Source organism: Polyodon spathula, chromosome 2, assembly GCF_017654505.1.
Source record: "Polyodon spathula isolate WHYD16114869_AA chromosome 2, ASM1765450v1, whole genome shotgun sequence".
Classification (NCBI taxonomy): Eukaryota; Metazoa; Chordata; class Actinopteri; order Acipenseriformes; family Polyodontidae; genus Polyodon; species Polyodon spathula.
The window spans coordinates 105,314,390-105,335,045 of record NC_054535.1 but is presented as its reverse complement, the minus strand read 5'-3'; the positions used below and the strand labels follow the sequence as shown (position 1 = coordinate 105,335,045).

General features: G+C 39.8%; 1 protein-coding gene across 1 annotated transcript; it reads left to right on the top strand.

Moving 5' to 3' along the window:
- The first annotated feature begins 3,709 nt into the window (after positions 1-3,709).
- Positions 3,710-10,376, top strand: LOC121306361 (zinc finger CCHC domain-containing protein 9-like). Its single transcript, XM_041238119.1, has 6 exons — positions 3,710-4,074; positions 6,635-7,089; positions 8,207-8,357; positions 8,542-8,634; positions 9,114-9,182; positions 9,860-10,376. Exons 2-6 carry the CDS (start codon positions 6,679-6,681, stop codon positions 9,970-9,972), a joined length of 837 nt encoding a protein of 278 aa, XP_041094053.1. The 5' UTR covers positions 3,710-4,074; positions 6,635-6,678; the 3' UTR covers positions 9,973-10,376.
- Positions 10,377-20,656: the final 10,280 nt, after the last annotated feature.

Sequence of the window (20,656 nt, the reverse complement as noted above, 5' to 3'; positions counted from 1 at the left end):
CCTTGTGACGTTTTGATCAGTAAATCTAAACTTAACATAACACAATGAAAGAACTTCCAAGCTATGGATTACAGACCATGTTTGTATGTAGTCTGTGTGTGTGCGTGTTTGTGTGCAGGCATACACACTATGAATGCACATCAACCTTTCCTGTTGCATTCCATTGGATTATATCATTTGACAGACTCCCCCCCCCCCCGTTCCGAAAGGATTTACCTAAGACTTTCTCCTCTTGGTGCGGTATTTGAGAAGATATGCAAATTAAGAAGGTAGAGCCATGACCCTGATCAGTCTTTAGCTATAATTAAAGCACAGCTACTGTATTCTATTTGCTGTATTTCCTGAGTTATAAGGTCACTACACTGGCTTCCCATGAAGCAACACATTTATTTGAAAACACTGCTCCTCACTTCCAAGGCTGTTGATGGCACTGGCCCTGCCTGTCTGAGTGAGTTACTTAATTCCCTTTAAACCAACTTGTACTTTGAGTTCGGCAAATGATGGTCTGTTGATAATTCAAGAACTCCATTAAAAACCTGAGGGTGCCAGAGCTTTCAGTGTTCCAGCTCCTTCACTATGGAACTTACTTCCAAATTCTACCCGGAATGCTGAGTCTGTACATGTCAGTTTGGAGCTCTTTTGACTTGCTGTTTATTTGTGTAAGGTGCCCTGGGATGTGTGTACATGAAGGATGTTATATAAGTGAAATTGGTATGGTAATGTTGAATTGTTTTTGTTTTGTAAGATTAAAGTGTGCTCCACAGCGCTTCACTATCCCTCCTGACTCCTGTGTGTGATATTCCTAATGCTAGCCAGCCATGACTGCATCGCTCCCCTTCCATACATGACTTTTACTGCGACTGTGCATTGCTGCAGCTCTTCAGTCTTCTTGGCCACTGCAAAGGAGAATCTGTTCACAACAGTTTTACTAATGGATAAAAAAGGACGTGATTTATTAAAACCCACTGCTTGAGACATCAGTGGTTGATGGACAAAACTATAGGATCAAAAAATACAATGCAAATATGTGTACTTTTCATCATATGAACTACATTATACAGTAAATTAAAATCGCCCAAGAAAACATGGAAAACCTGCCTGACACTGTTATATCAATGATAACCGCACGGCTCTACACCTGTAAATACAGAACATTGTCAAATACGAGTCATTAGAAAGCTATCTTTCTGTGCTTAATAATGCCTTCCTGAAAAAAGCTTAATGACGTGTATTGTTATCATCCTATAAGGGTAAGCAGTAAGAATTACTGTGGTTGACCTGGCTCAGAGTCCATAGACTTACTACCTGCTGATGAATCAAGGGTATTTCAACCCTGCAGTAGAATATGTCAGTGCGTGCAACCATGTCACTGTAAGTGGGCATTTCCAATGGAGGTTTGGCAGCAGGAAACAAGCCCTTACCTATTATTAGTTATGTTTAGTACGTGCAGTTGCTGACATTACATTATCTGGCTGCTGCTGTAGTTGTCATGAGGAAGGTATGTGCAACAGGCCTGGTGTCGGTTGCATAATGCTGTTAAATGTCACAAAAACGTTAATAGTGCCATCCAGTGAAGTGCCTTTGTCGATTATTACTAATAGCTGTGTCTGCTGCTCTCGTTCACCAGTATTCATCCAACAATGCTGTGCTGGCCCCTCTCTGGTTGTATTATGCCTCAGGTCTAGGAAGCCAGACAGGGCCACCTGCTGCTTAATGCGCTGTGTATTTATATCTAGTAAGTGAGGAAGCACGCAGAGGCAGAGTAGGGATGCAAATAACACTCCCATTGCATAGCAGTTCGATCCATTCCTGGTTTTACTATGAGTTCAATAAGACAGTACCTGAGCTTGTTACCTATACTCTGTGGCAAACCAAGCTTGTAATAAAACCAGGAGTCTTATTCCATCCCTGCAGAATATATTTTACATAATCTCCTGTGTGCACGTATGACAAAAAGCAGGGATGCCACTATACTTGCATAGTGTAGGCAAGCTCTATTTAGGTCCTGTACTATATGCAACCCTAATGAAGAATAAGGACACTTTAGACTATTTCAATATTTATACAGTATGAAACCTAGACTGAACCAGCCAATGTGTCTTCATAGATGTGAGAACCAGCACCAGCTAGTGAGCTGCGTTTGCAATACACAATGGAGGAAGAGCGGATCCTAAAACTCATAGTCAAAGCACCTTAACACATATTGCAATAACAACAACAACAACAACAATAATAATGTGAATGTACATATTCTTTATAATTATTGTAAACTGTTTCAGACACCACTATACTGATAACAATCTTTATATAGCACCTTTCATAGTGTGGCACCATCACAAAGCACTTTACAAGATACAAGACTAGAGCGTGTGAACTATGCATCAGCTGCAGAGTCACTTACAACAACGTCTCACCCGAAAGACGGAGCACAAGAAGATTCAGTGACTTGCTCGGGGTCACACAGTGAGTCAGTTGTTGAGCTGAAATTTGAATCTGGTACCTCCTGGCTACAAGCCTGCGTCTTTAACCACTGGACCACACAGCCTCCTATACGATACTATACAGGTGCATTTTTAAACTATATCTATACATCTATAAAACAACCTGCATTGCTCCTGGGGTGAAAATGATATAGAAAATGATGTAATATTACAAGGGTTTCCAGATAGGCAGCCAGTGCTAGTTACAAAGGGTTTCACTCTGTTTAGGAAATCTGTACTTGAAAACAGCTGGGCAATCCTATGCCCTTAACCCCAAATGAAGATTGACATCTAGACTGAGGAATGTCAAGAGTTACTGTGGATAGTGCTTATGAGTGCATCTCCAACTTAATTACCAGCCTAGCTGTGTCAGCATGAGTTTGACAAACCCAATAGATAAAGTGCAATGCCAGAGCGTAATGATTTAGTGAATTCTAACCAGTTGAAGCAGGCACAGTATTAGTTTGCATCCTCTTGATCTTTATAAAAGGACTCTGATCTTTCTGGGTCTTTCATCTTTTCAGAGTTCAATTTCAATGACAGCAAACAACTGTTCCACCTATAATACAAGTCTATATTACAAGTTATTTTAGTAACATATTTTGGCCATAGCAAGAATACAAATTAAACATTAAAGGTGTAGAAAACTATTTTCTTTCCTTTTGAAGACAGACAAGTTCATACAATTCTATATTCTTGTCTGTGCTATTCACTTACACATTTCAGGCAATAAACTCCATTGAGCTCTGCAGTGACGATGATTAGCATAGTCTCTGGGCTCCCTCTAGTGAAATATATACTATAATGCACAATGTCTGGCAAGTGGGTTCAAAATAATACAACCACATAATAGTGGATGTGTGCTTTGTAGCACAGCACCATCTGCTACAGAGTAGAAATATTGCAGGCCAGAATACATTAATGTATATGCAGAGCTGCAACAAAAGCCCTTTTTACACTGGCACTCATACCCCTTTCAGACCCAGGTTCTGGCTACCCGGGTCACAAACCCGACCGAAACCCACAAGTGTTTATCCTTTACCTACTGCCTGCGCCGACTGGCTCTGTCACGCTCTCACATTCACACACAGATAAATCTATCTATCGGGCAAGCGCAGTACGCGGTGTACCACGTTTTAACACGTAACACAAAGATACACCACACCTGTACAAAGGTAGACAGCAGCATCAGCTCTGTCCACATCCATCTGCACCTGACAGTCACAGTACTAATATTAACATAGTTTAAAACACAATGGAAATGTTGTCACTGGCAAGATACATAGCAAAGTGAACGGATAAAACAATATTATTTGATAATGTGAAAGTTTGGTATTTTACGAACTAGGAAACGTGTTCAGCCTTTGCAATAGCAGACCGGATATTTTACTATGTAACACCAGGAAGTGAAGAACACGTGAAGTAAAGTGTTGTAATTTTAAAGCTGTTTATACAGAAGTGAAAGTTACAAGTTTAAGTAGCTTTGTGAAGGTACATTAGAGCGCTGAATGATAATAATGACAAGACTGGAACATTGACCGTGAAACGACAAGACGACCCTCTTCGAAAACATTTTATTTGGATTCCCTGTGCAGTAAGTGGCCTTGCTACCTATGTGTTTGTTATTTATATTATTAACTTAAAACAATTTTAAAAATCTTTTTTTTTTTCAAATTATCTTAGCTAACCTTGAATGAATTGGATTTTTTTTTTTGTTTGTGTTTTTTTAACATAAAGACGATTGTCTGTAATCGTCTTAAGTTGTGACGTATTGTTTTATTTTTTTATTTACTGGTGTGTACTACGACTAGGAAGAGCCCCACTTGTGTATATATATATATATATTAGTTATATATATATAATATATATAATATATATATATAAATATAATGACGTCATGTATGTAAATCCTTTAGTTTTGCTTCTTGTAGTTCAGCGGCGCTTGCTAATCTGTACCCCAGCTTTACAACCGGCTGTGTCGATACTATATCTGTTGTCGAAAACAGCCTGAATTACAATTCCATGAATGTGTCGTACTTCCATACCAAGTGTGAACCTGTGACACTTGCTTGACAATCTTCAGGCTTAAATTTATGGATCAATTTATCATGTATTGATCATAGGGAAAAACGATGTGTGCAAAATAAAATTTCTACTAGTAGAAAATCTACTTGGGGTTTCCTAATACCAGTACACATTCTGCTGCCAGTAAGAAGTCACAAAGACTGCTGCCAGTATTTTAATTTAGGGGCTGAAGAAATATACTTATATGTTATTGACTTTGTTTAAAGAAAGTGAAATGGGTGTCTTACCAGCCTTGCAGCCAGTAAAAAAATATATACAGCTCTGGAAAAAATTAAGAGACCACTGCAAAATTATCAGTTTCTCTGGTTTTACTATTTATAGGTATGTGTTTGGGTAAAATGAACATTTTTGTTTTATTCTATAAACTACTGACAACATATCTCCCAAATTCCAAATAAGAATATTGTCATTTAGAGCATTTATTTGCAGAAAATGACAACTGGTCAAAATAACAAAAAAGATGCAGTGTTGTCAGACCTCGAATAATGCAAAGAAAATAAGTTCAGATTCATTTTTAAACAACACAATACTAATGTTTTAACTTAGGAAGAGTTCAGAAATCAATATTTGGTGGAATAACCCTGATTTTCAAGCACAGCTTTCATGCGTCTTGGCATTCTCTCCACCAGTCTTTCACATTGATGTTGGGTGACTTTATGCCACTCCTGGCGCAAAAATTCAAGCAGCTCGGCTTTGTTTGATGGCTTGTGACCATCCATCTTCCTCTTGATCACATTCCAGAGGTTTTCAGTGGGGTTCAGGTCTGGAGATTGGGCTGGCCATGACAGGGTCTTGATCTGGTGGTCCTCCATCCACACCTTGATTGACCTGGCTGTGTGGCATGGAGCACTGTCCTGCTGGAAAAACCAATCCTCAGAGTTGGGGAACATTGTCAGAGCAGAAGGAAGCAAGTTTTCGTCCAGGACAACCTTGTACTTGGCTTGATTCATGCCAAAGCTGCCTGATTCCAGCCTTGCTGAAGCACCCCCAGATCATCACCGATCCTCCAACATTTCACAGTGGGTGCGAGACACTGTGGCTTGTAGGCCTCTCCAGGTCTCCGTCTAACCATTAGATGACCAGGTGTTGGGCAAAGCTGAAAATTGGACTCATCTGGGGGTGCTTCAGCAAGGCTGGAATCGGGCAGATTTGTCTTTGTGAAGGGCGCATGAATCAAGCCAAGTACAAGGTTGTCCTGGACGAAAACTTGCTTCCTTCTACTCTGACAATGCTCCCCAACTCTGAGGATTGGTTTTTCCAGCAGGACAATGCTCCATGCCACACAGCCAGGTCAATCAAGGTGTGGATGGAGGACCACCAGATCAAGACCCTGTCATGGCCAGCCCAATCTCCAGACCTGAACCCCATTGAAAACCTCTGGAATGTGATCAAGAGGAAGATGGATGGTCACAAGCCATCAAACAAAGCCGAGCTGCTTGAATTTTTGCGCCAGGAGTGGCATAAAGTCACCCAACATCAATGTGAAAGACTGGTGGAGAGAATGCCAAGACGCATGAAAGCTGTGCTTGAAAATCAGGGTTATTCCACCAAATATTGATTTCTGAACTCTTCCTAAGTTAAAATATTAGTATTGTGTTGTTTAAACATGAATCTGAACTTATTTTCTTTCAATTATTCGAGGTCTGACAACACTGCATCTTTTTTGTTATTTTGACCAGTTGTCATTTTCTGCAAATAAATGCTGTAAATGACAATATTTTTATTTGGAATTTGGGAGATATGTTGTCAGTAGTTTATAGAATAAAACAAAAATGTTCATTTTACCCAAACACATACCTATAAATAGTAAAACCAGAGAAACTGATAATTTTGCAGTGGTCTCTTAATTTTTTCCAGAGCTGTATATTTTTTTCTGTTCAGCAAAGTTAGGTGCTAGTTTTGAGTTTTCTGTTTTAGGTTTCTGAATAGAAAACTGCACTAAGAGAAACTGTCTTTACAGATATATTTAATAAATATATGCACAATGGGTTGCATGAAAAAACATTTGGGTGGGGGATGAAAATGATGGGTTACAGTAAACCAACATGTGTGTTTTATTTTTATTCTAGCCTAACCTCTGCAATTCAGACTGGTGTTCCAGTTTGCAGTAATAATGACACGCTGGGCCAGGGCTAATAACATCCACAAATACAAGGCTTCTGAAGCAACACCATGGGGTCAGCTGCAAAAGAACTCTGGGAGTGGAGAGAACAAGCAGGGCTCTTCCAGGCACAGCCCACAGCGGGACAGCAGGGCACGAGCCTCCAAGAGCCTCTCTGTGCGGAGGAGCGAGCAGTTCACTACCATAGGGAAGGCAAACCGCAAGAAGAAAGACTATGACAACGAAGACGTGAACGGGTTCATGGATTACCTAAAACAGACTGGGCAGTCCCTCCCAAGGGGATGCGCCAGGCCAGGCGCAGACAGCACAGGGTTTGACGAGGACTTGGCCGTGGCACTGAAGAAGGACCACAGACGAGAGGACAGGAGGCTGAAGAGGCAGACGAACAAAAAGAGCAACATGGTAAGAGGAGAGTGGTGGTGCCGTGGGTTGACTTGTCTTCAACTTGACTTAATATTCAAATGATTTAGCTGTTTATTTCACACCTTACGTTGCAACCACTTAAAATTGTTAATTGCTCCTGGTGGACTTGGTTTGAGTGCCTACAACCTGGCCAGCTGGATCAGGCAGATTAAACCTAGGGGGTAGTTATAAGGGTGGAGGGATGAGAGTTAATCAAACAGAGTTAGGAGTTACTTACTTATTTATTTTCTCTGATTGTCTCGAATTAAATGACATAAGTGGGGGTAGTCCTTTCTCCTGACGTTTCAAATTTTATTCCTGTGAAATTCAGAGTCCAACAAAGTCCAGCAAAGAAGCAGCGGAAACAATATAAACTTGTCTTTATTAATTCTAAGTTTACAAACTTTGCTAAGGCAAACAAACACGACTAACTAGAAATACAATAAATGTGCATTTTAGAATCTGAAAAACTGAATGTAGCAGTGTTGTTTCCGTGTAAAACACTGCAGTCGAGTGCCCTGTGGTGAAATGCAAGGGTACAAACTATGAACACAGGTATTTTTAGATACTATATTAAGGTGCTTTAACCTGAGTTCTGGAGAAACTCTTGAGTTGTAGTCATTATAGATTCTCTTTCTCTGTTTATAGTGGTATCAATTAGAAGTGTCTGTACACAGTACCCATTCACGAGATGGCACAGGCTTTTACAGCTTTGCTGATATTGCCTGCGTTACATATGCTTATGGTGATACAAAATCTGGAAAGCTGTTCCTGAATTCAGAGCAATGTACCTTAGCACAGAGTAAATACAGTTTATTATTAAATAAACTCAACTTCAGTAATTTAAAATCCACTCGGTGATACATCATAAATAGCTAAGAGATATAAATAAAAAACGAAATGCAGGGATATAAATAAGACTCACATTTCATAGCAGTTTCACCCATTCCCGGTTTTACTATGAGCTTGATTAGCCACAATAGGTAACAAACTCATAGTAAAACCAGGAGTGGATCCAACTTCTGTGCAATGGGAGTCTTATTTCTATTAATAGAAAACGTTATTTAAGCCTCTTAATCTGTAGTGTATTCTGTGCTGCCCTCCTCCTCTGTTCCAGGTGTGCTTCAACTGCAGAAAGCCTGGCCATGGACTCGCTGACTGTCCCGAGGCTGACAGAGATGAGGAGATGGGCAGGGGGATTTGTTACCGTTGTGGTTCTACGGAGCACGAGATCAACAGATGCAGAGCAAAAGTGGACCCAGCTGTTGGTAAGATGGACTTCGCTGCAGATATGTGCACTTTGTGATATTCTATGTAGTTGATGTGTTGCATATAAACTGAATGCATTGTACTGCTAAATAGTGATTAGTATTTAAATATACATATATTGGAATTTGACACAATGCAGTAAACAGTAAAATACTGTGGTGTTTTTTTTTGCTTTTGTTATAGGGGAGTTTCCCTTCGCTAAATGTTTCATCTGTGGGCAAACTGGACACCTCTCAAGATCATGTCCCGATAACCCCAAAGGAATGTATGCAGCAGGTATGACAAACAGGGTGAATAAGACCCGCAGTGAGGAGAAAAACTTAATTAGCCAGGAAATGTGTGTCTGATAGCACAATGGGAAGAAAACCTCAGGATACACTGCAGGTTGTTTGTGTCTGCAAAACAGTGCACTGTGTTTTCATAGAAAAGATGTCATTGCTGTGTACATGTGTAGTGAATTATCTGTGAGTACTAGTGGAAGCTTAGCACATTTATTTTGAATGTTGCTATCTACCAAGGGCTGTATGAACTAGCTTTAGCAAGTCCTGTTTCAGTATCCCTTTCCCCAGGTGCTACACAGTACAACTTGCTGTATAGAACACTGTTTTTATCTTCTAAATTGTGTGTGTTTATATAATTGTCCTGTCACGATGGCAGCTGTCTGCCTGTCGCTTCTCTGTATTCAGGGATATCTGTATCTGGAGGATGCACAGTTCTCAGGTTTCTTTTAACTTGTTTTTTGTTGTATCTGCCAGGAGGCTGCTGTAGAGTGTGTGGGTCTGTGGAACATTTTCAGAAGGATTGTCCAGAGCACCAGAATGCAGGTAGAATTTATTTGTAGTTGCTATTAAATAGTAAGTAGTCATACTGCAATACTTAAATAGTGTGTGTTTTACTTTCGGAGATTTGCTTTGTTAACGTGCTTTGGCAGGAGCTGTTCTCCTGTCCTGGTTCCCTGCTGCAGACATGTACCCCAGGCTAGATCAGCAGCCAGTGTTAAGTAGTGAGCAGTATTTAAGATCAGGTCTCTGTTTTTCGAGATTTACAATTATACTGTATTTACAGTATAATTGTAAATCTCGAAAAACTACTCACTTCTAAATCTTTTGTAGTCATCTTTGTATTACTTTAGTATAAATACATGTTAATTTGGATCCATATGTTGTTTTTTTCTGATTTTATGTGAACGAAAAGACACACATTTGCCCGTTTTCCCATTGGAAATAGTGATATTTCGAAATATCACTGTCCTGGTCACAAAAGCAAAGTTTGTGGGGAATAATAGCCATGTTCTATACTTTTGAGGCATAAGCAATTAGGGAATAACACTTACTACCCAGGAACAAAAAAAAAAAAAAATTTTGTTACACAGTGTAATCCTATTTCACAAAACAAGGGATTATGAAACTAGTAAGCCCCTGGCATGTTTTGAGTAGCTTTTAGCAGTAGCTGGTAGTAAAGGCTGAGTATACACTAGGTAATGAATGGTTTGATCCCCTAGGGAATGCTGTAACAGTTGGACGATGGTCTAACAGAATGAGTGCTGATCACGAAGACGTTCCTGTGCTGGTAAAGAAAGAGAAGCCCAAAGCACCCAAGGTTGTTACCTTCTGAGGGAGGTGTTACTGATTATTGGTGGTTTGAAATAAAACGATCTTGGACTTTTTCAGATACATGTATGATTTTTTTAATTTTTAGAATGTCAATAATACGTTGTCGTTGGTGTTGGAGAAACACGCTGCTGATCCGCATAGGAAAAGCTACAACTTCAAGGGTGTATTAGCATTCAGCTTGTGAGCCAAAGGGGGGAGATTATAAAGGTTATACAATGATAACCAATATCAATAATTGAAGCTTGTCCAGGAAAAAAATAACTAGAATCCCAGTATGAAATGTTAATCAAGTTGTTTTTTTATTTATTTTTCTGAGACATCTTTCTGTTATGGAATTAAAAAAGAATACACAATCAGGAATCCATCAATTGTGGCTTTTTTCAAATGTATATTAGAATGTATCAGTCAGTCCTTTTATTATAGAGAAATACCTGCATTTAGTGAATAAAAGTTATAATGTCAGTATATGTGTATTCACAGTTAGTAAACCTGTCCACACTTTGCCGCATCCTCCAAGAACAAAGTGTTTTACAATTAATTATCTTTGGAGACTACAGGGCAGCAACTGATCTCGGCACATCTTTGCTTCGGAACCTTATTTTCTTTACATGCTTCAAATAAGCTAGAGAACCGGAACTATCAGGATTCAGAAGTTATTTATCCAGAGGTCTGACTTGGTCATTCAATATGTGAAGCTTGAATTTATCATAATCATAAGAGTGGAGTTAAAACTGTTCTCCTAAAAAAGTAAGACGAGGCAGCTTCAATTTTAAGGCCAATCAGCAGCCCTGAATATGTCAAACCTATAGAAATGACATTTTTAATACAACCAACATGCTATAAACTATCAACTGTTCAAAAAAACTTGATGCATCATGTGTACATTAGGCTTTTTGTAGGGGTGGGGGTGATGTAAAAAAACAGCAATTTTAGAACAGTTTTACATCAAATAAATACTGTTCAGTAATGATATTCAATGGCATTAATTTGTTTTAACTCTATCTACCTGTAGTAAGGCCTCCTCCTAGTAAGGCTACATTTTGGTGATCCATTGACTGCTCTAGGCCCGCCGTACAGCCATCTCAGAGCTACAGTGTCAGACAATGCAGCTCTGGGCAGCTTACAGGCAAGCCTGCAGGTACCTGGCCAGAATACAGGGGTTGCTGGTGTGCGGTGAGCTGTGGACACCCTGGCTGATTGAAGCCCTCCCTACTTTGGGGACACTCAGTCAATTGTGCCCTGTCCCTTGGGAGCTCTCGTCCATGGTGGGCAGTGGAATAGCCTGGACTCGAACTGGACTCGACCTCCAGGCTATAAGGCGCATCCTGCACTCCACGCAGAGTGCTTTTACCAGGTGCGCCACTCGGGAGCCCCTACTGCTGTGTTGTACAGATTTACACAGCTAAACAAAATATATCGATATTTATAAATGATATAAATATCCAGTCCTTTTGGTGACTAGTTAATTCAGGTTTCGATTAATTTATTCTAAAGAATAAATTCTAATAAGTGCATAGTAGCACTAAAACAACTCTTTATGAATTAATAAAACGTTTGGAACTGAATTGGTGGTTTTTTTGTATAACGTTTTACATTATTTATTTAGTGTTTTTTATTGCAGTCACACAGAAGCCAGACTTGCTGGCTGCAGCCAACTCATTTCTACATTAAAATTCAAACAATCTGCGCTGTTGTAATTCCTTTACAAACCAATCACTCAGTCCTTTGATGCAGGGATTGGTAAGGAGGCAATTTGTTTTTGTACGTTATTTGTTTAATTTCCGTTTTAACTGATGAAGGCGGTAATTGAAATAACTGTCTGCTTTACTTGAGGGTTGATTTTAACTACTTATGGTAATGCCAGGAGTTAGATGGTTAATGCAGTCCAGGGGGATTCTCCAGTGTTAAACAATTTATAATAAAACAGGTTCTGTGTTGATCCACCCCTTGGTTTCTTACACCTGGCTTCAGTTACTTTAGGTAAGATTAGTGCTAATCTGGTTCTGCCAGACCAGTGATCGAGGCAGTTCTAATTTAGAAAACAGACTGCATAATAACGTATAACTGACCAGTTTAATCCATTCATTATATTGTGGAAATTGGCAGTTCATTTTCATATTTTTTAGGATAATGCTATCGTTTGAGCTGATACTCTATTTAAAAAAAAAAAAAAAAAAACTGTACAAAATTAAGCACATCTTGCAACAGCAGAACAGTAATGGGGTGGTGCTTGTAAGCTGCTTGTCCTGTTCTCTTCTAAACCACACACTGAGCACAGCTCTGAGCCACAGCATTGGTCTGCCAGCATCTTGGCACGCTGGTTTTTCAAGTATGTGGATTATGCAGTATAAACAGGTACAGTTCAGTCTTGCATACATTCTCACCAGTAAATACAATAAAGAACATTTATTCAAATCTTGTTTTCATGATCCATTTCAAAGTTCTATGTACACTAAATCCAAAGTTTGTCCCTCATAAGCTTCTGTATGTATGGGGGCAATTGAATTCATCAGCTACTGCACCAAAAATAAACTGCAAAGTACTGTGTATGATGACTCATTTAATGTCCTTAATAACTGACACACAGATACAACAGATGTAATGTTATTTACAGTACAACCAAGTAATTAACACAATGTATTGCGGCTCTACATAATGTTTGGAAGATTATTATACAGGTACACTTTTTGCATATATTTTATTGTGCCCCCTGACTGCTTTTTGGTTATATGTTACCAATATATGGTTTCTCATGCGAAGATGTGCAATATTACACAGTGAAAGCCTCCTGGTGTGGTCATTGTGTCTGCCTTCCTTTTCACCAAATAGATCAGGGTTGGTTGGGTTAACAGCAGAGGGAATGCACTTTTCTTTTTAATTACAATATGCGGTTGATTCTATTAACCGGTTTTCACTGTGTGTAAGAGTATAGCATTGTGCTTGCATTGGGCCAGGTAGGTCAGTTGATAATGGTGATAATGTGTTGTTTTACGAAGTAGGTCATTCAACATTTTTGAAGAGTTCCTTCCTGGTTGGCATGCATGTGCACGATAAACGACAAAAGGTGTATATTTTAGGCTGTTAACAACTAACTTACCAGCATCTTAATTATTGCTGTATATTCTCACCGTGCTTCACCAGAAAATGAAGCCACTATACAGTATTACCAACTATTAACAAGCAATCGGAACAGAATGTATAACTTGTTACTTATTAACAGTTAACTAACTATAAAAAAAGACATTTCCTAAGAGCAGGATGTGGGAGAGGGGTTTATATACATGTTCTGGCACAGGTGGGAATTATAAAAACTACTTATACACTAATGAAAACATTACCACAGACGTCTGTAATATCTGGTATAAAAACATACTTTGTTTGATGTACTGTAGGGGATGATTTGTGCTGAGTATTTTTCACAAGTCCATGTTTTAAAAATAAAAAATAAAATCTGTGTAATCAAAATGCACAAATCTTTTGATCCGTAACATTTTCCAGAAACTCAATACATGACGCTGCGGTTTCTTTCATGGATTTTGACCATCCAGCCAGGTTTCCAGCGATTGTATGGCAAGACCCCAGATGCCACTTGATTGTAGTAAGAGACCTGTTAGTAAGAAATGAGAGAACATTAAGTTCTGTGCTGTCAAACACAAATCTACTTTATCACAGTAAACACTTGTGGCACTGCTTTCAAGAAGAGCAGCAGCTAAATTACAACACAAACTCTTAATACCAGAACAATCTTCCCTTCCCAATGAAACCCTTACAGAAAGGATGCCTTGTACAGACGTTCTGACAGGTGCTGATACTAGCTGCTCTTGGTAAGTCACTGGACTGTGAAGCCAATTCTGACTGCTTTATCCCAATGAGCCTGCACAGAGCAATTACAATGGGAAATTAATGGCAAGAAAGGGTAAAGCAGTGTTTCCTCCTCCTTGCACAAGGACGGGAGCCAGTTAGCAGAGCTGCACAGTTAGTGAACAAGTGCTGGCAGAGGGAGACCTTACATGTATAATAGAAACACAGTTCGCTTAGCTTGGACTCGGATGAGACTATATTGCAAGTTAGTGGCCCTGCTTAATAAATCATGCTCTTTAATAGTGTGTGTGTGTGCGTGCATATTAGTGTGTGTTAATTCTTACCTAAAACTCTAAAATATATTCAAAAAATAAGACACATTTACATCTGCACCACAAAACCAGTCCGCAAAACACACATCTCTTTCAAATTTAAAACTGGGAATCTGCAGTCCAATCTGAAACCAAACTGGATCTGGTGGAAATGAACGAGTCTGGATTTTAAATCGCTTTCATGTCAGTCCCAGTAGCAAATGGAAACGTGGCATGTATTACCAAACAGGATGCCCATTTCCAGTGATACTGGATTGCACAAAGAAGAAACTACACAAAGCAGGCCAGTTTATTGACTGAAATAAAGAAGCTTACCTTACAGATGGCGCTGCTGGCACCGCTAATCAGGAACCCTGCACACATGACTTCACTTCTCGTGTAATCTGGATTGGGAGGCACAGCAGCCACAGTCACAGACCTCAGTGCTATGATATAGGAATCCCTTCACAAAAAAGGAAGAGGCAGAAATGTTTTATAAAGACTTTCTCAAGACAGTTTTAACATAATGTAGGTCAGGCTGCGTTCAGAAAGGAAACACTGATGTAGTGTAGTCCTATTTATATCATCTACATTTTCCCTAACATGTCATTTCTTTCCTGTTTAATATTCTGCTGTGGGTGTTCTCTGTCATTCCCTATTGTTTCTGATTCAGAAAAGTGACATGGTTTGAAAAATGAATTCACTAGGGGTGTGCAGCTGTAATTCCAGTCATCTGTGAGTTACTTATTTTGGGGGGCACAATTTCAGTTGCACACCTCCAGTGATCATTTCTATAAAAAAAATCTAATCTTTATAAAATGGCAAGCATACAGGGAGCAATCCCATTTGCAAACACATGCTCCAACCTGCGCAAATATGTCACCATACCAGTGCACTTTGGGACTTTTAGAACCATTTTGCCTTATTCGCTAGGCAACCAATCCACTTCGGCAAGGGTAGATGCCAGTTAAAAATGAAGGCAATCTCAACATGATATATCTCTTGATTGCCTCATTTTGTTTTAGAAAATAGAAACCAGGTGGAATATTCTGCCATCACAGCGGATGATTAAGGTGTTTGTTGATGGTTTCTTTGCACTAATGTAATGTTGCACTGCTAGTTAGCGGGGAAGGTAACTGTGGTAGGTAATGTGGTAGAGTTTATCATCCTCTTTTACCACCTGCACCACTTCACAGCTCCTGCAAGCAAAACTCATGCTGATTTCAGTGCGGGACCTGTGGTTTGAAACCTGCAGGCCAAAGCACAAAACAGGAGGGGCAAGCCAGTCTGCTAAGGGAGTCTCTATAATAAATCCCTTCTATTTCCCAGGGAACATGAGTCATTGGAAATGCTGCTCAGAGATTGAAGAAGTTCGGAAAATAAAGCAGTCTATTATACGTACAGCTGGCTACACCACATGCTCTATTAGCAATAATCTTGCACTTCCTAATGTTACTTTAGGTAAGGTAGTATTAATGTAGTGCTATCGGGCTGTGATGTCAGCACTGTCAGTCAAATTCTATAGAGATACCCAAACAGGAAGGAAGAGGCACTTGTGCAGATTATGCGCTGCTGTCTCACTGCCGATCATAATACAGAACACGGCTATTACTGCTGTGCAGACTGAGGCGTACTATAGTTAACCCTGCACTCCCAGTTCCACTGTGCTCAATCACTCAAGCCCCATATCATTGTACTGTACTGAGAGGGTGTTTAAAGCCGAGAGTCCATAGAGATGCACAGTCAAAACAGGCGGAAACAGAGCCTTCTATCTGTGCACTCACGAGTAGTGTCTGTCCCAGGAGGGTCTGAGACTGAAGTCCGAAAGCAGAAAGAAAGCCTGAATGGACGACACCCTCACGTGCATCTCCACCTGCACTGACAACGTGTCCAGCTCTTCATTCACGTAAACACAACTCTGCAAACAAAACAGCAACCTGTTCACATTGAGACATGCGTACAGCTCCTGAAGCTCTTCAAGTGCAGTTATGTGAACTACAACTTGATCAGTTACATGTCTATGAAACTTTATTAAATGAATCCAAATAGGTTTTTAGTAAACAGATTTGAAGTAACCCGCAAGTTTAAGCGTTTAATTTTACAAAACCACAGCTAACAATGTAATCAATGTTTTCTTAAGCAGTCTCAATGTGTTTGCTTGTCATTTGGTAACAGTAACATTATATAAGACTGGAGGAAACGCTTATAAAATACCGCCCTAATTCTGTGCAACCTACTGCCATGCTGGATATCGAGCTACACATGAGGCAAACAGAGGCATGAGGTGAACAGAGTAGTTCTCCAAGCAATTCTAGCCTACTGACCACCAGGGGTCACTAATGCACCATGCAAAGAGCATTTGCAGTGTGATAGCAGATCATGCTCCTACAGTATGTGTTTGCAAAGAAGTAGAGCCAGACTCCATAGATTAGAAGGTTAGATTTGAACATTCATTTGAATATTGATGTACACATAACTATAAAGCAGTGATGCCACCTAGCTGATACGAGCAAGTTCATAATATTGAATGTATCAAGTGGAAGAAGTAAGGCCTTTGAATTAACAAATATTTTGAAATAAAATATGCCAAAAATCATTAATAGGGCATAAACATATTACTGTTTGATTTTGTGCCTTAAGTGGCATGATGCAAGAGTTATGCAAAGAGTCAGGTTCTTCAATGAAAGGTAATGAAACCAGATAATACCTGACGATCATGTTCCTGTTTGTATCACTTACTGTGACGATCTAGTTAGTCTTCATATCAGATAAGCTGATTCAACTTTGCAGGACTGAATGGATATAAGATGAGTGCATGCAAGCTGGATATTGAATCACACGTACCACCTGCAGTATAAGTGCAAATCTCAAACAAGGACCACTGGGGCTTTAAAGGGTTAGATAGCTCACTGCAGGTCTCTCTGATTTGCTATAAACCAGTCAGGTTATTTTTTCACATGTACTGATAACATTTGAGAGACTAACAATTTGCTTTCCATCAGCATTGTAGCATTGTGCACCACAGCCTTCATTCAGTTCATTCACAATTGAATTAATTCATTTATTGATTGTATTACATTATTTTAACTAAGACAAAACCAGCAGTACATTGAAAAAGATCTCACTTAACAAGTTCCACGGTGTTTCACTGAAGAACCTGAGCCGTCTCAAAATAGATACGGTGCATTCCACTCAAATGTGAGCAGTTCATTACAGCATTTACAGCCCAGCACACTCCAAGCATCAATCTGACCTCTTACTTTCAGCTAGGAGCTGTTTACTTCCCACCCATGCTTGCCTGCCAAAACTGTGAGGGCAGCTACATTGTTGTAGCTCAGATACACCTGGCATGGGCACAAAACAGAGAAAGTCAATGTCAAGGTAATCAATTAAACATGATGCAATTAGTTTAATGCAGCGCTGGTATATGTTAAAGTCTAGTATTCAATGCAATGTGTTTGGATTCCTTTGCTGTTTTTTCAAGCAGAAGCTCCAAACCACTTTAATAAATACAGCATTGAAGACAGCTTGTTCCGCGCAAGCGAGAAACGATTACTGGCCATATACATTAGGTTATTTCCTTGAAGCTCTGTTGTTCTCAGTGTGTTTGCTGTTCTAGGGAGGAGTGATCACAGGAAGTCAGAAAGCAAGAGGTATGTTTTCACAATGTCTGCTAGGGTGACAACAAAGCACCACAGGACAGCACACCGTGAGGAGAGCGAGAGCCTGGTAAATTAGGCTCTGTCCTGTAAGCTATTGGCAGCAATGCCATCATCTCTTGATCCTCTGAAAACCTTTCAGAGCTTCACGTTGTGTGAAGGGCAAGGGTGCTTGAACTAGGGTTGCTGGGGGTGTGGCAGCACCCCCTTGGCTTTGCATGGCTTCCATCATATACAGGGGGTACAGTTTTGTTCAATGGCTTTCAGCACCCCCTCTTTAAAAATTGTTCCAGTGCCACTGGCAAAGGGTTATTGAACCTCAGGTCCATGTAGCAGTACCTTAGTTAAAGACAAAGCTTTACCTGGTTACTTTTGTCCCAGGGAACAGAGAGTGGCCCTTCCTCTTTGGAAGAGAGGATATGCTTTCTGAAACAGAATAGGAAGGCATACCATTTTACTTTTAATTTGATTTGCCAAGAAAAAGGGTAACTTTAGTTCACGCTCTTAAGATTAATAACGCAATACCTGGTCGAATCCGCTTTCGGACAATCGCTGCCAGGTATCGCCTCTGTCCATCCTTCACAATGAGAAAAAACAACACCGTTATGATTAAACTGGTTAGGCTGGCTTCCCATTTCTCTTCCATTTCCTCTGCTTTACTACACTTTGACATACCGATACTTTTACCATATTATACTGCAGCAAGGGACCATATACATATTCTGAAAGAAACAGAGTGGCTCGACCCAAGTTAATAGAAAGGGAGGTCCCATAACGACGTTGTGGACATTCAACAGACAGTTGTTCCAGAATGGCCGTATCTATATTTGTTGGGAAGCTTAACCACTGAATAACGTTCTGCATTCTGTAACGTTCTGCATTTCCCCCTTTCTACTTGAACCAAACAGTACCTTCTTGGAGAAAGACAGAAACAACATCATTGGGTTTAAGAAATCCAAACCCAGCTTACCTTTGATGTGTATTTGACACTGGGGAATGTCTGCGTTTGGGCCTTGTCGCTGGAGGCATTATAAATAAAAAAAGCGCTGTTTATGTTCCGGGCCGTCCCTCGCGTCCACTCCTCACAGTCATAGGCTTCAATGCGCACCCCCACCTCCGAACTGCTGGGTGGATGAAACAGCAGATTAATAAATATCACTGCATAGCGACAGGACAGGCATGTGACACGACTGCTTCAGCTCAACTAATCACGGGGTATAGGGAGGCTGTACGACCCTCTCTATGTATGTCACGCTTACATTTCCACACATATCTAAAGAAACCCATATGCAATTAGGATCAAACTTGAAAAGGACATCCTTTAGCAAAGCTTATTCAGTCTGGGGGTGTGTAGGGGGCATTCTGTTTGTCTGTCTGTCTCTCTGTTCATATGTCACACTACATTTTTCATATATATCTTGAGCAGCACTTATTCAATTGTCATGAAGCCAGGTCTGGACATATTTTAGCACAAGCTGCTGAGAGCATCAGAATCTGGGGTGTACGGAGGCATCTGTCCCTCTGTCGTTTTTGAAATGCAAATGGTGCTAATGACAATTTGGAGTAAATGGCTTTGAGAAGCTAGCCATCTGTGGTCTAGTACACTTTGTTATCTATGTCGATTGTCACTGTGAGAAGTCTGTAGACCAGTGGTACTCAATTCGGTCCCTCGAGATGCAGTCCAGTCCAGGTTTTTACTCCAAGCAGGTTCTAAAACAGTTAATTGAACAATTAATTAATGTAGGACCTACTTGGAATAAAGACAAGGACTGAATGGATCTCAAGGGCCAGAATTGAACACCACTGCTGCACAACACAATACCTTTTCTGAAATGTGTTGTTGACTATGGCTTTGAACACCAGCCAGTCTCCAAGCTGGAGGGTCCCCTGAATTTAAACATGCCAACAGACTTCAGTGTTAGGTAAGTACTACAAAGTCAGCTGCGAAAGAAACAACACAACCGTTAGAGTACACCGAAAAGAATCAAACCATTATTATTATTATTATTATTATTATTATTATTATTATTACTATTATTATTATTATTAGCTGATACACATATTGTTGAAGAAAACCATCAGGTGGGATTTCTTTTCTTCAGAAAGATAACCCGTATGGAATTGAGGCCCCCCTGTATTTTCTGACTAGGGGTGTTTAAAATGTAGAGTTAAACATTTAAACATTGTCCAAACATTCAACATTTAGAATATTGTCTAAACATTTAACATTATCAGAAATATTCATGTGAAACATGCAACTATAACAGAATAAGGCTATTTATTTAATAGTCACTATTTAATCACAGTTGTACAAATGGATACACGTTCATTTTCTTGCTGGGGTGCTTTTTGTTATAGGTTATCGGAAGGGCTACTATTCCAAATATGTCGAAGTTTTAAACAATTAAACATTTTTATATAATCTTTAAAAAAACTGCCCTATCCCCCATTCATTCTAATTGTGAGCATTTTTAAATGTAGATTTCCACTAAGGATGATCCATGCTTCGATGTGCAGCATTTCAATTGAGATTTTAGAGATTGAACTGCTAGTCAAAATATTCAACAACTGTAAATTATAATGAACTCTTTCTAGTGGCTGCTGTTCCAGCTCTGACATTACTGACTAATAAAAACACAGCCTTATTAACTGCAACTGTGTCTGTGTGAAATAGAGGAAAAAGAGCCTGTGCTCAAATTGCATTTATAAATAGCTCCAGCAGGATGACACAAATACCTTGCTGCGACAGTGGCTGCGTTCTCCGTCCAGGCCATAATTTGCCCACCAAAAGCGTTGCCATGGTGATTGGCATGCGGCGGTAGGACGAGCTCAATGCTCTGCACTCGAGTTCTCTCTGTTGAGATCAAGGAGCTCTCTTTTCCATTTGCTACTCCTACCAGGGCACACACACACA

What these genes read in the sequence shown, in the direction of transcription:
- LOC121306361 (XM_041238119.1), top strand. Translation starts at nt 6,679, where the DNA reads ATGACACGCTGGGCCAGGGCTAATAACATCCACAAATACAAGGCTTCT. An exon ending in CGAACAAAAAGAGCAACATG is followed by an intron (nt 7,090 to 8,206) that starts GTAAGAGGAGAG and finishes CCTCTGTTCCAG; the next exon opens with GTGTGCTTCAACTGCAGAAA. An exon ending in CAAAGGAATGTATGCAGCAG is followed by an intron (nt 8,635 to 9,113) that starts GTATGACAAACA and finishes TGTATCTGCCAG; the next exon opens with GAGGCTGCTGTAGAGTGTGT.